Here is a 15,599-nt window from a genome sequence, read left to right as displayed (position 1 = left end):
GAAGGAGATGTGTTGCACTGCATGAGGCAAATGGTGGTCACACCAGATACTGACTGGTATCCCCCCCAATAAAACAAAACTGCACCTTTCAGAGTGGCCTTTTATTGTGGGCAGTCTAAGGCACACCTGTGCACTAATCATGGTGTCTAATCAGCATCTTGATATGGCACACCTGTGAGGTGGGATGGATTATCTCAGCAAAGGAGAAGTGCTCACTATCACAGATTTAGACTGGTTTGTGAACAATATTTGAGGGAAATGGTGATATTGTGTATGTGGAAAAAGTTTTAGATCTTTGAGTTAATCTCATACAAAATGGGAGCAAAACCAAAAGTGTTGCATTTATATTTTTGTTGAGTGTAGAAGCTTTAGCAAAAAGGAAAGTTTTAAGTCTAATCTTAAAAGCAGAGAGAGTGTCTGTCTCCCTGATCCGAATTGGGAGCTGGTTCCAGAGGAGAGGAGCCTGAAAGCTGAAGGCTCTGCCTCCCATTCTACTCTTACGCTCTGCCTCCCATTCTACTCTTACAAACCCTAGGAACTACAAGTAAGCCTGCAGTCTGAGAGTGAAGCGCTCTATTGGGGTGATATGGTACTATGAGGTCCCTAAGATAAGATGGGACCTGATTATTCAAAACCTTATAAGTAAGAAGGAGAATTTTAAATTCTATTCTAGAATTAACAGGAAGCCAATGAAGAGAGGCCAATATGGGTGAGATATGCTCTCTCCTTCTAGTCCCTGTCAGTACTCTAGCTGCAGCATTTTGAATTAACCGAAGGCTTTTCAGGGAACTTTTAGGACAGCCTGATAATAATGAATTACAATAGTCCAGCCTAGAGGAAATAAATGCATGAATTAGTTTTTCAGCATGACTCTGAGACAAGACCTTTCTAATTTTAGAGATATTGTGCAAATGCAAAAAAGCAGTCCTACATATTTGTTTAATATGTGCATTGAATGAAATATCCTGATCAAAAATGACTCCAAGATTTCTCACAGTATTACTAGAGGTCAGGGTAATGCCATCCAGAGTAAGGATCTGGTTAGACACCATGTTTCTAAGATTTGTGGGGCCAAGTACAATAACTTCAATTTTATCTGAGTTTAAAAGCAGGAAATTAGAGGTCATCCTTTATGTCTGTAAGACAATCCTGCAGTGTAGCTAATTGGTGTGTCCTCTGGCTTCATGGATAGATAAAGCTGGGTATCATCTGCGTAACAATGAAAATTTAAGCAATGCTGTCTAATAATACTGCCTAAGGGAAGCATGTATAAAGTGAATAAAATTGGTCCTTGTGGAACTCCATAATTAACCTTAGTCTGTGAAGAAGATTCCCCATTTACATGAACAAATTGTAATCTATTAGATAAATATGATTCAAACCACTGCAGCGCAGTGCCTTTAATACCTATGGCATGCTCTAATCTCTGTAATAAAATTTTATGGTCAACAGTATCAAAAGCAGCACTGAGGTCTAACAGAACAAGCACAGAGATGAGTCCACTGTCTGAGGCCATAAGAAGATCATTTGTAACCTTCACTAATGCTGTTTCTGTACTATGATGAATTCTAAACCCCGACTGAAACTCTTCAAATAGACATTCCTCTGCAGACGATCAGTTAGCTGTTTTACAACTACCCTTTCAAGAATTTTTGAGAGAAAAGGAAGGTTGGAGATTGGCCTATAATTAGATAAGATAGCTGGGTCAAGTGATGGCTTTTTAAGTAATGGTTTAATTACTGCCACCTTAAAAGCCTGTGGTACATAGCCAACTAATAAAGATAGATTGATCATATTTAAGATCGAAGCATTAATTAATGGTAGGGCTTCCTTGAGCAGTCTGGTAGGAATGGGGTCTAATAGACATGTTGATGGTTTGGAGGAAGTAACTAATGAAAATAACTCAGACAGAACAATCGGAGAGAAAGAGTCTAACCAAATACCGACATCACTGAAAGCAGCCAAAGATAATGATATGTCTTTGGGATGGTTATGAGTAATTTTTTCTCTAATAGTTAAAATTTTATTAGCAAAGAAAGTCATGAAGTCATTACTAGTTAAAGTTAAAGGAATACTCGGCTCAATAGAGCTCTGACTCTAATATGCCATAAAGAATGTGATCATGACTCGAGGAAAGAGTGTAGGATAATTATACACTCACCAGCCACTTCATTAGGTACACCTGTTCAACTGCTCATTAAAACAAATATCTGATTAGCCAATCACATGGGAGAAAGTCAGTTGTTGCATTTCCGGAACTGCTAATCTGCTGGGATTTTTACACACCACTATCTCTAGGGTTTACAGAGAATGGTCCAAAAAAGTATACCGAAATCACCCAATCACTGGACAAAAAGGCCTTCTTGATGGCAGAGGTGATGACGGTGGAGGAGGACAAAAAATGACGAGTCTGGTTCAAGGCGATTTAAAGGCAGCAGTAACTGTAAGAAGCACTTTTTACAATCACAGTGTACAGAAGAACATCTGAATGCACAACACTGAAGCAGATGGACTACAGCAGCAGAACACAACACCAGGCATTTTCAGCCGTGAACAGCTGGTAGGGACAGAAGTTGCCTGGTCTGATGAGTATCAATTTCTGCTGCAATATTTAGATAGTTTGTTCAGAATTTAACTGTGTGATGCTGTCATGCCAATATGGACCAAAATCTCTGAGGAACGTTTCCAGCACTTTGTTGAATCTATGCCATTAAGAATTAAGGCAGCTCTGAAGGTAAATGGGGATCCATTGCAGTAGTAGCATAGGTGTACCTAATGAAGTGGCTGGTTAGTCTATGTGTCTATGTGCCCAGAATAAAATAAAAGGTATTTTAAATGATAAATGATATTAACCCAATCCCATTATTCAGCAGGCAAGAGATTATTATTCAAAATGGTAAATAATTTGGTATAACCTCCAACCCCTCAGTGCTGTGATTGGGTACAGGCCTCCTATGACTGCTGAAGAAAGCGTGCATGAGATAATGGGTGGATTTGTATTTGTGGGGGAAAACCAATATTAAGGCCAGTTTTTTAATCAGATATGGGTAAACTCTAGGTAGGTCTTAAACAATGTGATTTAATGCTATTACCAATCAATCTAATGAAGACTAACAGGTGAGTTTGTGCATGTGCGTCTGCATGTGTGAATTTGTTGTTGTAGGACTTGTGCAATACTCAGTGTTTATAACATCATATGCAATACTTTGTAATGTTATGTTAATTTTGTTATGGGTTTTTCCAGAGTGTACGTGTAATTTATGCACCTCATGTACTTGTGATGTGATGCCTGTAAGTTTTCCCCCTCATGTGTTCAAGACAAATTTCTCCAAAAGGAGAAAATAAATGTGAATCTAATCTAATATATTCTGCTCTTATCCAACTGACTGTCATATAGTGAAATCAAACCCTTTCTTCAGGAAGTGTGGGATTATAGTGTGTGAGATACAGGGGGATGGAGCATTGTGTCCTTAGTTATATGATTTGTTTGTAATTCCAAAACAAAATACAAGGGTTCAGAGACAGGCTGATCACTGAAAGGTCTTCACTTGGAGGTCAGAGTATTCATGGGGAAACTGTGGGGAGGAGGGGGGCGTGGTGTAAAGGGATTGCCAGGTGTTTGAAAAAGCACAATCACACTGAAGGTGACTCTATGTTGTGCACGCAACATATGTGGTGCAAACATAGCGACAAACCTTGGTTCTCCTGGCATCCAGCAGCTGCATGGGCAGAATGAACAGAAAAAATATATATATACGTATGGTTGTGTCAGAGCATGATTCAACAGAGATGGACAATGAACACTTCACACAGAGTTTGGAATGGGCGTCACCCATCCGTCTGTGCAGGTATCATATCACAATACAAACAAAATAGAGTCTATCAACAGATCCTTTCTGGAAAGAGTTGGAAAAAAAAGTGTTTGCATAGGGATATGCAGTCTGTGATTACAAGTGATTTCATATCAGCAGGGTGTAGATTTGTAAAAAGTAAGATATCACCAATAATGCACTTATCCCAATCAGAAACTAATGAAACATGAAAAAGCAAACAGCAAAAAGCGAATCTGAATCTCTTTATAATTTCCATAAAATATTTTCTTGCCCCCTTTTTTCAACACTACACAACACACGTGCGTCTAAGCCTTTCTAACCAGTAGGGGGCAGTGTTTGCACAATGAAAAGGAAAGATGGATGATTTTTTTTTAATTTGTTCCCACTCTCTAATGTAAGTCAGTACCAAGCAGGTGATTAAAAACCACCTAATAGATCTCACATCCTCAATTTCACACTGACTGGACTTTATTCATTTATATGCACATGCTGTGACCGACTCACAAATCCACTGCAGTCACTTCAAGGTGTACTTTACTCCAAAAAGAATGAATGTGTGTGCACAGTGGCTGCAATGGGAACATTTTATTGCCAAACAAGCAATTAATCTGACACGGCTCTTCCTCATTAATATGACAAATTCCCGATAAACAATAATTCTCTGTACTCGTAGGCCCAGAGAGCAGACTTTAGTCTGCAGGGAAAATCCCCCCCCAGGTTTAGCATGACACAAACCTCCTCCCTTTGTTATATAAATGAGCCTATTCAATGACCTGAGTACCTGCCAGCAGTGCTCGCCCCCCCACACCCACACTCACTCACAGAACACCTGAGAAATAGCCTCTTTCAAGTTAAGGGGCAGATGGAGAATGGGTCTGAGACAGAGAATGTCATTTTGAAGGTGATGGAACCATTTATGGATGAGTGAAGGACTGTAACTCTGGACAATTTCTAAGGTTGAATATGTTAAGCATCAAAATATTCAGCCTCAAAAACTTAAAAATAAAAAAAAATTCAACCTCAAAAAAAAAAAACCCTCAAAAATTCAACCTCAAAAAATAGAAAAACAGAAGCAATCGATCCCTGTCTCAATCATCCAACGTTCAACCAATCACATTTTGCTCCACTGGTCATGTGACACCGAGACCAAATCGAAAGAATGAGTTGAATTTTTTTAGGTTGAACTTTTTGAGGCTGAATATTTTGATGCTAAACAAATTCAACCTTAGAAATTCAACTTAAAACTCTGATTTTGATACTAACAAAATTCAGCCTTAAAAACTCAACTTTAAACTCTGATGGCACAGATTTACTTCCACAGAGATGGCCCATACTGGCACACACAGGATGTTGGGCTGATGAGACTTCATTCAAACAGGCAGTTTGGTTTTTGTCATTGCAGGTAGCAACCTCTGCAGGTGTGGCTGCAGGGCCGAGTGCTCCTCTCAATATGTTAGCATATCCAGGGGAATTAACAAAGAGGAGGGGGCAAGCAGCAGAACTGGAAATGTCTGGGCCTACAAGTTTAATTGAACAAAAGGGGACATTCAGAGAGTGCAACACCTGCACCATGGTGCGCATGCATTTGTTCTCTGCAAGCGATCTGGGTGCCCTAAACATAAATGGTTTGTGTTGATTCCCCCAGCGTCTCCCCAAAAATATTTGCAAGTGCATTCTCATTGAATCTAAAAAAATCGGTTCACTGTTGATTTTTGAAAGAACAAAATCAGATAAGGATACAATATTTAACAACAGCTTATATTAAAATACCATGCAAAAAAACAGGCAACATATGCACATACACAAATACGTGGAAGTACATTACAGTACCGCATTAAAAATCACAAGATCAGCATATGTCACAATGTATTTACTGATACATTACAGATGGCATAACATATAAACTTAAAGCCACACTGCACACACACATGGAGAAACTGATGAAATGCAGCATTTTTACTACATAGTACACTCACAAGAAATTGCAGTTTCCTGAGATAGTGTATACTTGTGTTCTAGAGGGAGTGGGCATTCGTACGTCACAGATGGACGACTTAAAAGCGCTGAGTCAGAGCACTTTTCTCCTCACTACGTTCCTAATCTCTGTGTTGTATGTCGTGACAGCTGACAATATACAATTACGCCCACAGCTGTGACAGCAAACGTGGCATTTATTCACCGACACTCGGCTAAAAGAAAGTTCAGAAGAGCAGCAATGAGAAATCCAAGAGTTTGACGTAAGGAGGTAAATATCAGTACTGTTACATATGAGAGGACTCTATAGTCGATCTTATACAACCCCTGGCAAAAATTATGGAATCACCGGCCTCGGAGGATGTTCATTCAGTTGTTTAATTTTGTAAAAAAAAAGCAGATCACAGACATGACACAAAACTAAAGTCATTTCAAATGGCAACTTTCTGGCTTTAAGAAACACGATAAGAAATCAGAAAAAAAAATTGTGGCAGTCAGTAACGGTTACTTTTTTAGACCACGCAGAGGGAAAAAAATATGGAATCACTCAATTCTGAGGAAAAAATTATGGAATCATGAAAAAGAAAAGAACACTCCAACACATCACTAGTATTTTGTTGGACCACCTCTGGCTTTTATAACAGCTTGCAGTCTCTGAGGCATGGACTTAATGAGTGACAAACAGTACTCTTCATCAATCTGGCTCCAACTTTCTCTGATCGCTGTTGCCAGATCAGCTTTGCAGGTTGGAGCCTTGTCATGGACCATTTTCTTCAACTTCCACCAAAGATTTTCAATTGGATTAAGATCCGGACTATTTGCAGGCCATGACATTGACCCTATGTGTCTTTTTGCAAGGAATGTTTTCACAGTTTTTGCTCTATGGCAAGATGCATTATCATCTTGAAAAATGATTTCATCATCCCCAAACATCCTTTCAATTGATGGGATAAGAAAAGTGTCCAAAATATCAATGTAAACTTGTGCATTTATTGATGATGTAATGACAGCCATCTCCCCAGTGCCTTTACCTGACATGTAGCCCCATATCATCAATGACTGTGGAAATTTACATGTTCTCTTCAGGCAGTCATCTTTATAAATCTCATTGGAACGGCACCAAACAAAAGTTCCAGCATCATCACCTTGCCCAATGCAGATTCGAGATTCATCACTGAATATGACTTTCATCCAGTCATCCACAGTCCACGATTGCTTTTCCTTAGCCCATTGTAACCTTGTTTTTTTCTGTTTAGGTGTTAATGATGGCTTTCGTTTAGCTTTTCTGTATGTAAATCCCATTTCCTTTAGGCGGTTTCTTACAGTTCGGTCACAGACATTGACTCCAGTTTCCTCCCATTTCCAGTTCCTCATTTGTTTTGTTGTGCATTTTCGATTTTTGAGACATATTGCTTTAAGTTTTCTGTCTTGACGCTTTGATGTCTTCATTGGTCTACCAGTATGTTTGTCTTTAACAACCTTCCCATGTTGTTTGTATTTGGTCCAGAGTTTAGACACAGCTGACTGTGAACAACCAACATCTTTTGCAACATTGCGTGATGATTTACCCTCCTTTAAGAGTTTGATAATCCTCTCCTTTGTTTCAATTGACATCTCTCGTGTTGGAGCCATGATTCATGTCAGTCCACTTGGTGCAACAGCTCTCCAAGGTGTGATCACTCCTTTTTAGATGCAGACTAACGAGCAGATCTGATTTGATGCAGGTGTTAGTTTTGGGGTGAAAATTTATAGGGTGATTCCATAATTTATTCCTCAGAATTGAGTGATTCCATATTTTTTTCCCCTCTGCTTGGTCTAAAAAAGTAACCGTTACTGACTGCCACAATTTTTTTTCCTGATTTCTTATAGCGTTTCTTAAAGCCAGAAAGTTGCCATTTGAAATGACTTTAGTTTTGTGTCATGTCTGTGATCTGTTTTTTTTCTACAAAATTAAACAACTGAATGAACATCCTCCGAGGCCGGTGATTCCATAATTTTTGCCAGGGTATATAGATGATGAAAAGATAAAACATTCAATAGTATATGTCCCTGATCAGTGGTCGTTGTACAAACCCATTAAAACATACACATAATGTACTTTATTTAGTTGTATTTATTTATTATTTATTTCATTTTTTATTTATAATTTCCTCAATTTTACACAATTGACCTTTCTTATTTCTTATTTATTTGTGTATGTCAATTTTACCTTTGAAGTTCAACAGTTTGCGTCGCACTCAATTTTGTTGTATATTAATATGCATATGAAACTCTTTTTTCACTCACAGTTAGTGGTTGGGTGAAGCTATTTATTGTCAAATAACTGTGTTTATTCTTTTTAAATCACAATGACAACAGAAACTACCCAAATGACCCTGATCAAAAGTTGACATGCCCCTGTTGTTAATCACGTGTATTATCCACTTTTAACATCGACAGCTTTGAGTCTTTTGTAGCAGTTGTGAACGAGGCTTTCTGATGGTAAAGCTGCCACTGAATATGCTTGCTTGGACTTTATTTACATCAGTTATGAAGAAGTACGAGGTCTGTCCGAAAAGTAACGGACCTTTTTATTTTTTTCAAAAACTATATGGATTTGAATCACGTGTGATTGCATCAGCCAAGCTTGAACCTTCGTGCGCATGCGTGAGTTTTTTCACGCCTGTCGGTTGCGTCATTCGCCTGTGGGCAGGCTTTGAGTGAGCACTGGTCCAGCCCCCTCATCGGATTTTCATTGTCAGGGAAATGGCTGAGCGACTGCCGCTTTGCTCCATGAAAATTTTTTCAGAAACTGTGTGAGACAGTCAGGTGGAAACCATTCGGAAAATTCAGATGGCTTTCGGTGAAGATTCTATCGGCGTCACACAGATTAAGGAGGATTACAACCGGATTAAAGACGGCCCACAGCGGCAGAGGGCACGCCGCACTTCGAGCGGCCATCGACAGGCTGAAACGACCAGATCATTTCCAAAGTGAAGGCTGTGTTGATCCGGGACGTCGTGTGATTACCAGAGAAATCGCAGAAAATGTGGACATCAGCACTTTTGCGGCACATTCCACTGTTACAGGAGATTTTGTAATGAAAGACGTGCGGAGGAATTCGCGCGTCGGGACGGAGCCGCTCATGGCGCACAAAAAAAAACACCTCCGTGTTGGAAGTCTCACAGGACATGTTGTGGCATGCCCAGCTGTTACACAATTGCTCGGATACTCACTCGACTGAAAAGCCACCAAAAGCCGTCTGAATCTTCCGAATGGTTTCCAACACGGAGGTGTTTTTGTTGTGCGCCATGAGCGGCTCCGTCCCAACGCGCGAATTCCTCCGCACGTCTTTCATTACAAAATCTCCTGTAACAGTGGAATGTGCCGCAAAAGTGCTGATGTCAACATTTTCTGCGATTTCTCTGGTAGTCACACGACGTCAACAGATCAACACAGCCTTCACTTTGGAAATGATCTGGTCGTGTCAGCCTGTCGATGGCTGCTCGAAGCGCCGCGCGCCCTCTGCCGCTGTGGGCCATCTTTAATCTGGTTGTAATCCTCCTTAATCTGTGTGACGCCAATAGAATCTTCACCGAAAGCCATCTGAATTTTCCGAATGGTTTCCACCTGGCTGTCTCACACAGTTTCTGAAAAAATTTTCATGGAGCAAAGCGGCAGTCGCTCAGCCATTTCCCTGACAATGAAAATCCGACGAGGGGGGTGGACCAGTGCTCACTCAAAGCCTGCCCACAGGCGAATGACGCAACCGGCAGGCGTGAAAAAAACTCATGCATGCGCACGAAGGTTCAAGCTTGGCTGATGCAAGCGCACATGATTCAAATCCATATAGTTTTTGAAAAAAATAAAAAGGTACGTTACTTTTCGGACAGACCTCGTACAAACAGTATGGGCGTAGGGCGACGTGATCTGGTGTTATATACATAAATTCAATTAAACTGAACGACTAAACATGTTAGTTAACTGTTAGTCAAAGCTTATTACTGAATTATCAAATGTCAACTAATGTACACGTATTGGGAAGTGTTACCAATGAGTCTTAAAACTCGACAACAGGTATATCAATAAAGAAAATAATCATTCATTGCAGCATCAGTGCATGTGTGCTCACCTACACGTATGTACAATGCACTCTTTAACAAGCACAGCAGCTTGCTGAGACACTCCCACAATCACGCGCACTAACAAGCATCTAAAGCCATGTGACAGGATGCTGTGTCTCAGGCACTGTGTCCGTGCACAGACACTCAGCCTCCATTTTGGAGACAGCGTTGATGGAGTCTGACTGGGCGGCTCGGCAGCAGTGGTCATAAGTCAGATACAGCTCCAGCTCACTGTCATATCCAGCAGCTCTCAGCCAGCTTTAGCAAGACTGGAGCAGAAAACAGTCTGTGTTGCTTCGCTTGTACAATGTGTTTAAAAAAAAAAAGCACCAGAGAAAATGTAAGCAAATTATTGCGTTTGTTGGGATTGACAAATGTTCTGATTAAAGCTTCGTAGGCTACCATTTGTTTTTCTATGATGTGGGCCTTTACAAAATAAAATGAAAAACTAACTGTGATGCATGAATGGTTTTCTTATTCAAGTGTTGTGAAAAATATTCCCAGATCGTCTACTTATCAAAATAAATAATTCATGGTGCTTGCTCAAGCTAATAGATGACTGAGGTACCTGAAGCAATCGCAAAGAGCTCTAGGAGACAGATGTAACGACTGGCCTGAGATGACTTCATTATTAATGAGGCAATTTTCTTTTCAAGCCGTCTCTCAACAAGCCTCATGGCTGTGAGTAATCCATCCCACAGTCAGTAAGCTCTTTATGTAAGGACGCCAAACAGTCAGAAATCACGAGAGAAAAGTCCAATTATAGCACCAAGACACAGCTGCCTTTTATTAGCCCACATTTCTTAATGCATCACTACCAGGAGGGATATAAATAATGTTCAGTGCAGAGTTGGGGGAACACGACTGGGGGAAAAATTGTCTCCTCTTTGTGTGACATACTCAGATCTCAGTTTGAAGAATATGTAAGGCCAATCTAAAAATATACAAGAGTTAACTCTGAGCTGTGGCATTCAACATAGGGAATAAATGGATGGTTTGTAAAGTAGAAACAACAGGTAGGGGGTGGGGTTGAAACATTTATATATCCTTATTACCCATAACTGTAAATATCTTGTCTAATAATTTCAGACAGCCCTAATGTGGACCACACAATTTCTATAAGGACTGCCAGCAGGTACAACCTTCCAATCAGGCTGAGCACTCGACAGCCTTTTAATCCTCGAGTTGGCAAACTGTGCAGTCTTTGGACTTCAGCGAAAACGGGGGATTATTCCTTTTACAAGAGGATATTATAATACACAAAGCAGACATCCACACTATTATGTGGGGTCACAGTGATGTTACAACCTTGAAGGGTGGAGAGTCTGCTGCTCTGAGTAATGAGCTCAGCAAACAGAAACATCTCTCAGCCACACAGACAGATTGGCACAAAGACCAGCCGACTGGCAAAATTCAGCCTTTAAGTTGATTGAAGATTTGTGCAATTTGCTGCATCATGCCACCACAGACTGCTTTAAAAAAAATCTACAAGAATGCACAATCGAAACAGTCCGACATTATGCTGACCTGTACCAATCAACTCAAGGCTCTTGTTTAAATACTTTTTTAAAGTATTTTGCAGCTTGCGTCTGCTGTTACACATCACAAAGGTGATGAGGAAGAGTGAACACAGCCAAGAGAATACAATCCTCCATTAAATGTTGTATTCAATATGACATAAAAACACATTTAAATTTGTACCAAAACAATTCCATGTGTACATTTCAATATATTTCTACATACCTGTCACTAAACTAAAAAATAAATACAAATCTCCCTGGCACAGCTGTCAATAGGAATCTGCATAAAAAAATAAGTTGATGAAAAATATGCTGAAAACAATCAAAGATGTACAAGTACCAGCAGACAAGCAGACATAATTAAAGTCAGAGCAAATAAAGGAAAGGTGACAAATCGGAAAGCCAGTTTGAGTGAGACAGAGAGTGTCCTTGACATTTGTCACTGGGCCTTGTGCCTGCTGTTGCCAGTGTGTGACTGAACTGGGCCACGACTACACCCCCACAAAAAATATACCCTCACAAATGATCCCAAACTCGTTCAACAATTTGTACGTTTGCAGGTTTTGCACTGGCTGTGGCTTTTCAAGTGGTCTCACAGCGCGATGATTGTGAGGACTGCAAGCAAGCAGAGTGCTAAACTGTTAAATATTTATGGACATCAACTCTTTCCAGAAAGGTTTCTGTGAGTGCAAAAAAAAAAAAACACACTGATTGAAAATAACTCCAAATTCTCAGGCGGAAGATGCTCTTAAGTAAGATGATGTTCTTTTGTGCGAGAGGAAAAATGAGAGCAAATCTGAGAAAGCAGAGACGTACAAATAGAAAAAGATGACACACGGTAATGGATGGATAGTGAGAGATGAGACCTCACCTGGTTCTCCTCATGAGTAACTCTCATCTGCTCCTTAAGGACTGATGTGCGTGCCGCCTCTTCTTTGCGCATTATTCGCTCCTTTTTCAGCTCAGGGCTCCAGAAGCTCTTGATGCTGTTAGTGGAAGATCCCAACTTGCTGTCCTTCAGGTCAAGCTCCCTGCGCAGCATCTCATTCTCCCTCTGCATCTCCCTCAGCTGGGCCTGCATCTCCAGCAGCTCACCTCCGCTGCTCCGCACTGCCTGCCTCAGCAAGGCAGAGGGCACCCCCTGGTGGTGGTGGGAGTGCAGCATGGAGAGAGAGCCCAGGTCACTGTAAGACAGGAGGTCAGCGTGTGGCAGCCCCACTGAAGCGATGTTGGGGCTGCTGCCCATGGCTGTGACTCGGCCTCCGTACATGGCCCGGCTGGTAGCACGGCCCAGAGTCAAGGTGCCTTTGGGGTACGTAGCCGTGGAGCCCACGCCCTCGTGGTCGCTCAGGTACATGGGCCCCGACGTGGCATAGGCAGCGTTGAGAGACTGGATGTTCTCCATGGAGAGTGTCTTTCCACCGGCACTACCCCCGCTCCCGCTATTGGCCCTCCGATGGCCTAGTCTCGGAGACCTTGGCAGGCGCGGAGACCGGGCGGGGCTGCTCTCTATTTGGCCTACAGCTCTGGCACTGCCGTACATGTCCCGTGGATGGACTCTTTAGCCACCAGAGGGTCCTTAACAGGGGCACGCTGAGGTAAGACTGCTTTGGACTGCTTATTTCATGCTGGAATTGATGGAGCACCTCAAAATCAGATCTGAGGAAATAGCAAAGGAGCACCTGCTCGATTAATAAAAACATTTTTCCCCTGTATTAGTCACATTAAAGGGGTAATACAACCCCTGGCAAAAATTATGGAATCACCGGCCTCGGAGGATGTTCATTCAGTTGTTTAATTTTGTAGAAAACAAGCAGATCACAGACATGACACAAAACTAAAGTCATTTCAAATGGCAACTTTCTGGCTTTAAGAAACACTATAAGAAATCAAGAAAAAAAATTGTGGCGGTCAGTAACGGTTACTTTTTAGACCAAGCAGAGGGAAAAAATATGGACTCACTCACTTCTGAGGAATAAATTATGGAATCACCCTGTAAATTTTCATCCCAAAACTAACACCTGCATCAAATCAGATCTGCTCGTTAATCTGCATCTGAAAAGGAGTGATCACACCTTGGAGAGCTGTTGCACCAAGTGGACTGACATGAATCATGGCTCCAACATGAGAGATGTCAATTGAAACAAAGGAGAGGATTATCAAACTCTTAAAAGAGGGTAAATCATCACGCATTGTTGCAAAAGATGTTGGTTGTTCACACTCAGCTGTGTCTAAACTCTGGACCAAATACAAACAACATGGGAAGGTTGTTAAAGGCAAACATACTGGTAGACCAAGGAAGACATCAAAGTGTCAAGACAGAAAACTTATGTCTCAAAAATCGAAAATGCACAACAAAACAAATGAGGAACGAATGGGAGGAAACTGGAGTCAACGTCTGTGACCGAACTGTAAGAAACCGCCTAAAGGAAATGGGATTTACATACAGACAAGCTAAACGAAAGCCATCATTAACACCTAAACAGAAAAAAAACAAGGTTACAATGGGCTAAGGAAAGCAATCGTGGACTGTGGATGACTGGATGAAAGTCATATTCAGTGATGAATCTCGAATCTGCATTGGGCAAGGTGATGATGCTGGGAACTTTTGTTTGGTGCCGTTCCAATGAGATTTATAAAGATGACTGCCTGAAGTGAATATGTAAATTTCTACAGTCATTGATGATATGGGGCTGCATGTCAGGTAAAGGCACTGGGGAGATGGCTGTCATTACATCATTAATAAATGCACAAGTTTATGTTGATATTTTGGACACTTTTCTTATCCCATCAATTGAAAGGATGTTTGGGGATGATGAAATCATTTTTCAAGATGATAATGCATCTTGCCATAGAGCAAAAACTGTGAAAACATTCCTTGCAAAAAAGACACATAGGGTCAATGTCATGGCCTGCAAATAGTCCGGATCTTAATCCAATTGAAAATCTTTGGTGGAAGTTGAAGAAAATGTCAATGGACAAGGCTCCAACCTGCAAAGCTGATCTGGCAACAGCAATCAGGAAAGTTGGAGCCAGATTGATGAAGAGTCTGTTTGTCACTCATTAAGTCCATGCTCAGAGACTGCAAGCTGTTATAAAAGCCAGAGGTGGTCGCAACAAAATACTAGTGACGTGTTGGGCGCTTCTTTTGTTTTTCTTGATTCCATAATTTTTTCCTCAGAATTGAGTGATTTCCATATTTTTTTTCCTCTGCTTGGTCTAAAAAAGTAATCGTTACTGACTGCCACAATTTTTTTTTCCTGATTTCTTATCGTGTTTCTTAAAGCCAGAAAGTTGCCATTTGAAATTACTTTAGTTTTGTGTCATGTCTGAATTAAACAACTGAATGAACATCCTCCGAGGCCGGTGATTCCATAATTTTTGCCAGGGGTTGTAGTATGCAACTTTTCAAGAAGGTAAGTCACCAAGTGGCTTAAAAACTGATATCAACATTTGTAGACATTTAAATGCATTCTAGAAAAAACACTTTCAGGTCACCAAGAGCTCTGAGACTGTTACTTTAAACAGAAAATTCACCAGGCCTCTTTTTTCTTTTGGAGAGTCGCAACTCTTTGATGTCATGAATGACATCAAGCCTGAGTACGTCACATGGCCAAGGAGGACAGCCAAAAGTTCTCACCCCTCTACTGACATCACACCTCACATTTCTACCTACTTAAGGATACAATATCACCATTTTACTTGATGGTTTTGGAGAAAACTGACCATGGTGATGAATTCTGAGTTAAGGATCCCTTCACACATAACACAATTGAGGCAGAATGGCGCACGAAGGAGGAGTCAAATGCCATTCGTAAAAAATTGGAGCTGCCTCTAACGCCTCGTACACCTGTAGCCAAAACCATTCACGCACTGCAGCGGCTGAAAGACAGAGTGCCCTGCGAGTGCTCATTCAATCCCCCTCTTGGCAGGTGTCTGCAAAATTCCAGGTGTCACACATGAACATCCAAAACTGCTCACTGGACACTTAGAAAAGGCGGGGTTATTTGAGCTCCTGGTACGAGAGTTGAGAGCAGCTGACCACATTCGAGCTGTCTGTGAAAACTGTCTAATTGCCAATGAGTGTGGCATCACCAAGCAGCCCACATAGGTGTGGGTGTGTGTGTATCGCGCCTCACCCACCCACCCCCCCAACACGTGGCATGTGT

At 41.2% G+C, this 15,599-nt stretch overlaps 1 protein-coding gene across 7 annotated transcripts in view; it reads right to left on the bottom strand.

Annotated features, from left to right (window-relative positions):
* The window catches only part of erc2 (ELKS/RAB6-interacting/CAST family member 2), a 77,119-nt gene extending 64,013 nt beyond the window's left edge, over positions 1-13,106 (bottom strand). For 5 of the 7 annotated variants that reach the window (XR_004559562.1, XM_034166480.1, XM_034166481.1 and 2 more), the window contains exons 1-2: positions 12,302-13,106; positions 3,696-3,719 (exon numbers count right to left, since the gene is read on the bottom strand). Coding sequence is in view for 6 of the 7 variants with exons in the window: in XM_034166480.1 (XP_034022371.1) it covers positions 3,696-3,719; positions 12,302-12,973 (696 nt within the window). In the remaining variant the exon portion in view is untranslated. The remainder of the gene's footprint in view (positions 1-3,695; positions 3,720-12,301) is intronic. The other 2 variants (XM_034166482.1, XM_034166486.1) reach the window with 1 other exon arrangement.
* Between the last annotated feature and the right edge of the window lie 2,493 nt (positions 13,107-15,599).

This window comes from Thalassophryne amazonica, chromosome 3 (assembly GCF_902500255.1).
Source record: "Thalassophryne amazonica chromosome 3, fThaAma1.1, whole genome shotgun sequence".
Classification (NCBI taxonomy): domain Eukaryota; kingdom Metazoa; phylum Chordata; class Actinopteri; order Batrachoidiformes; family Batrachoididae; genus Thalassophryne; species Thalassophryne amazonica.
Note: the sequence above shows the minus strand (reverse complement) of the source record. Positions and strands in the feature narration are given on the sequence as shown.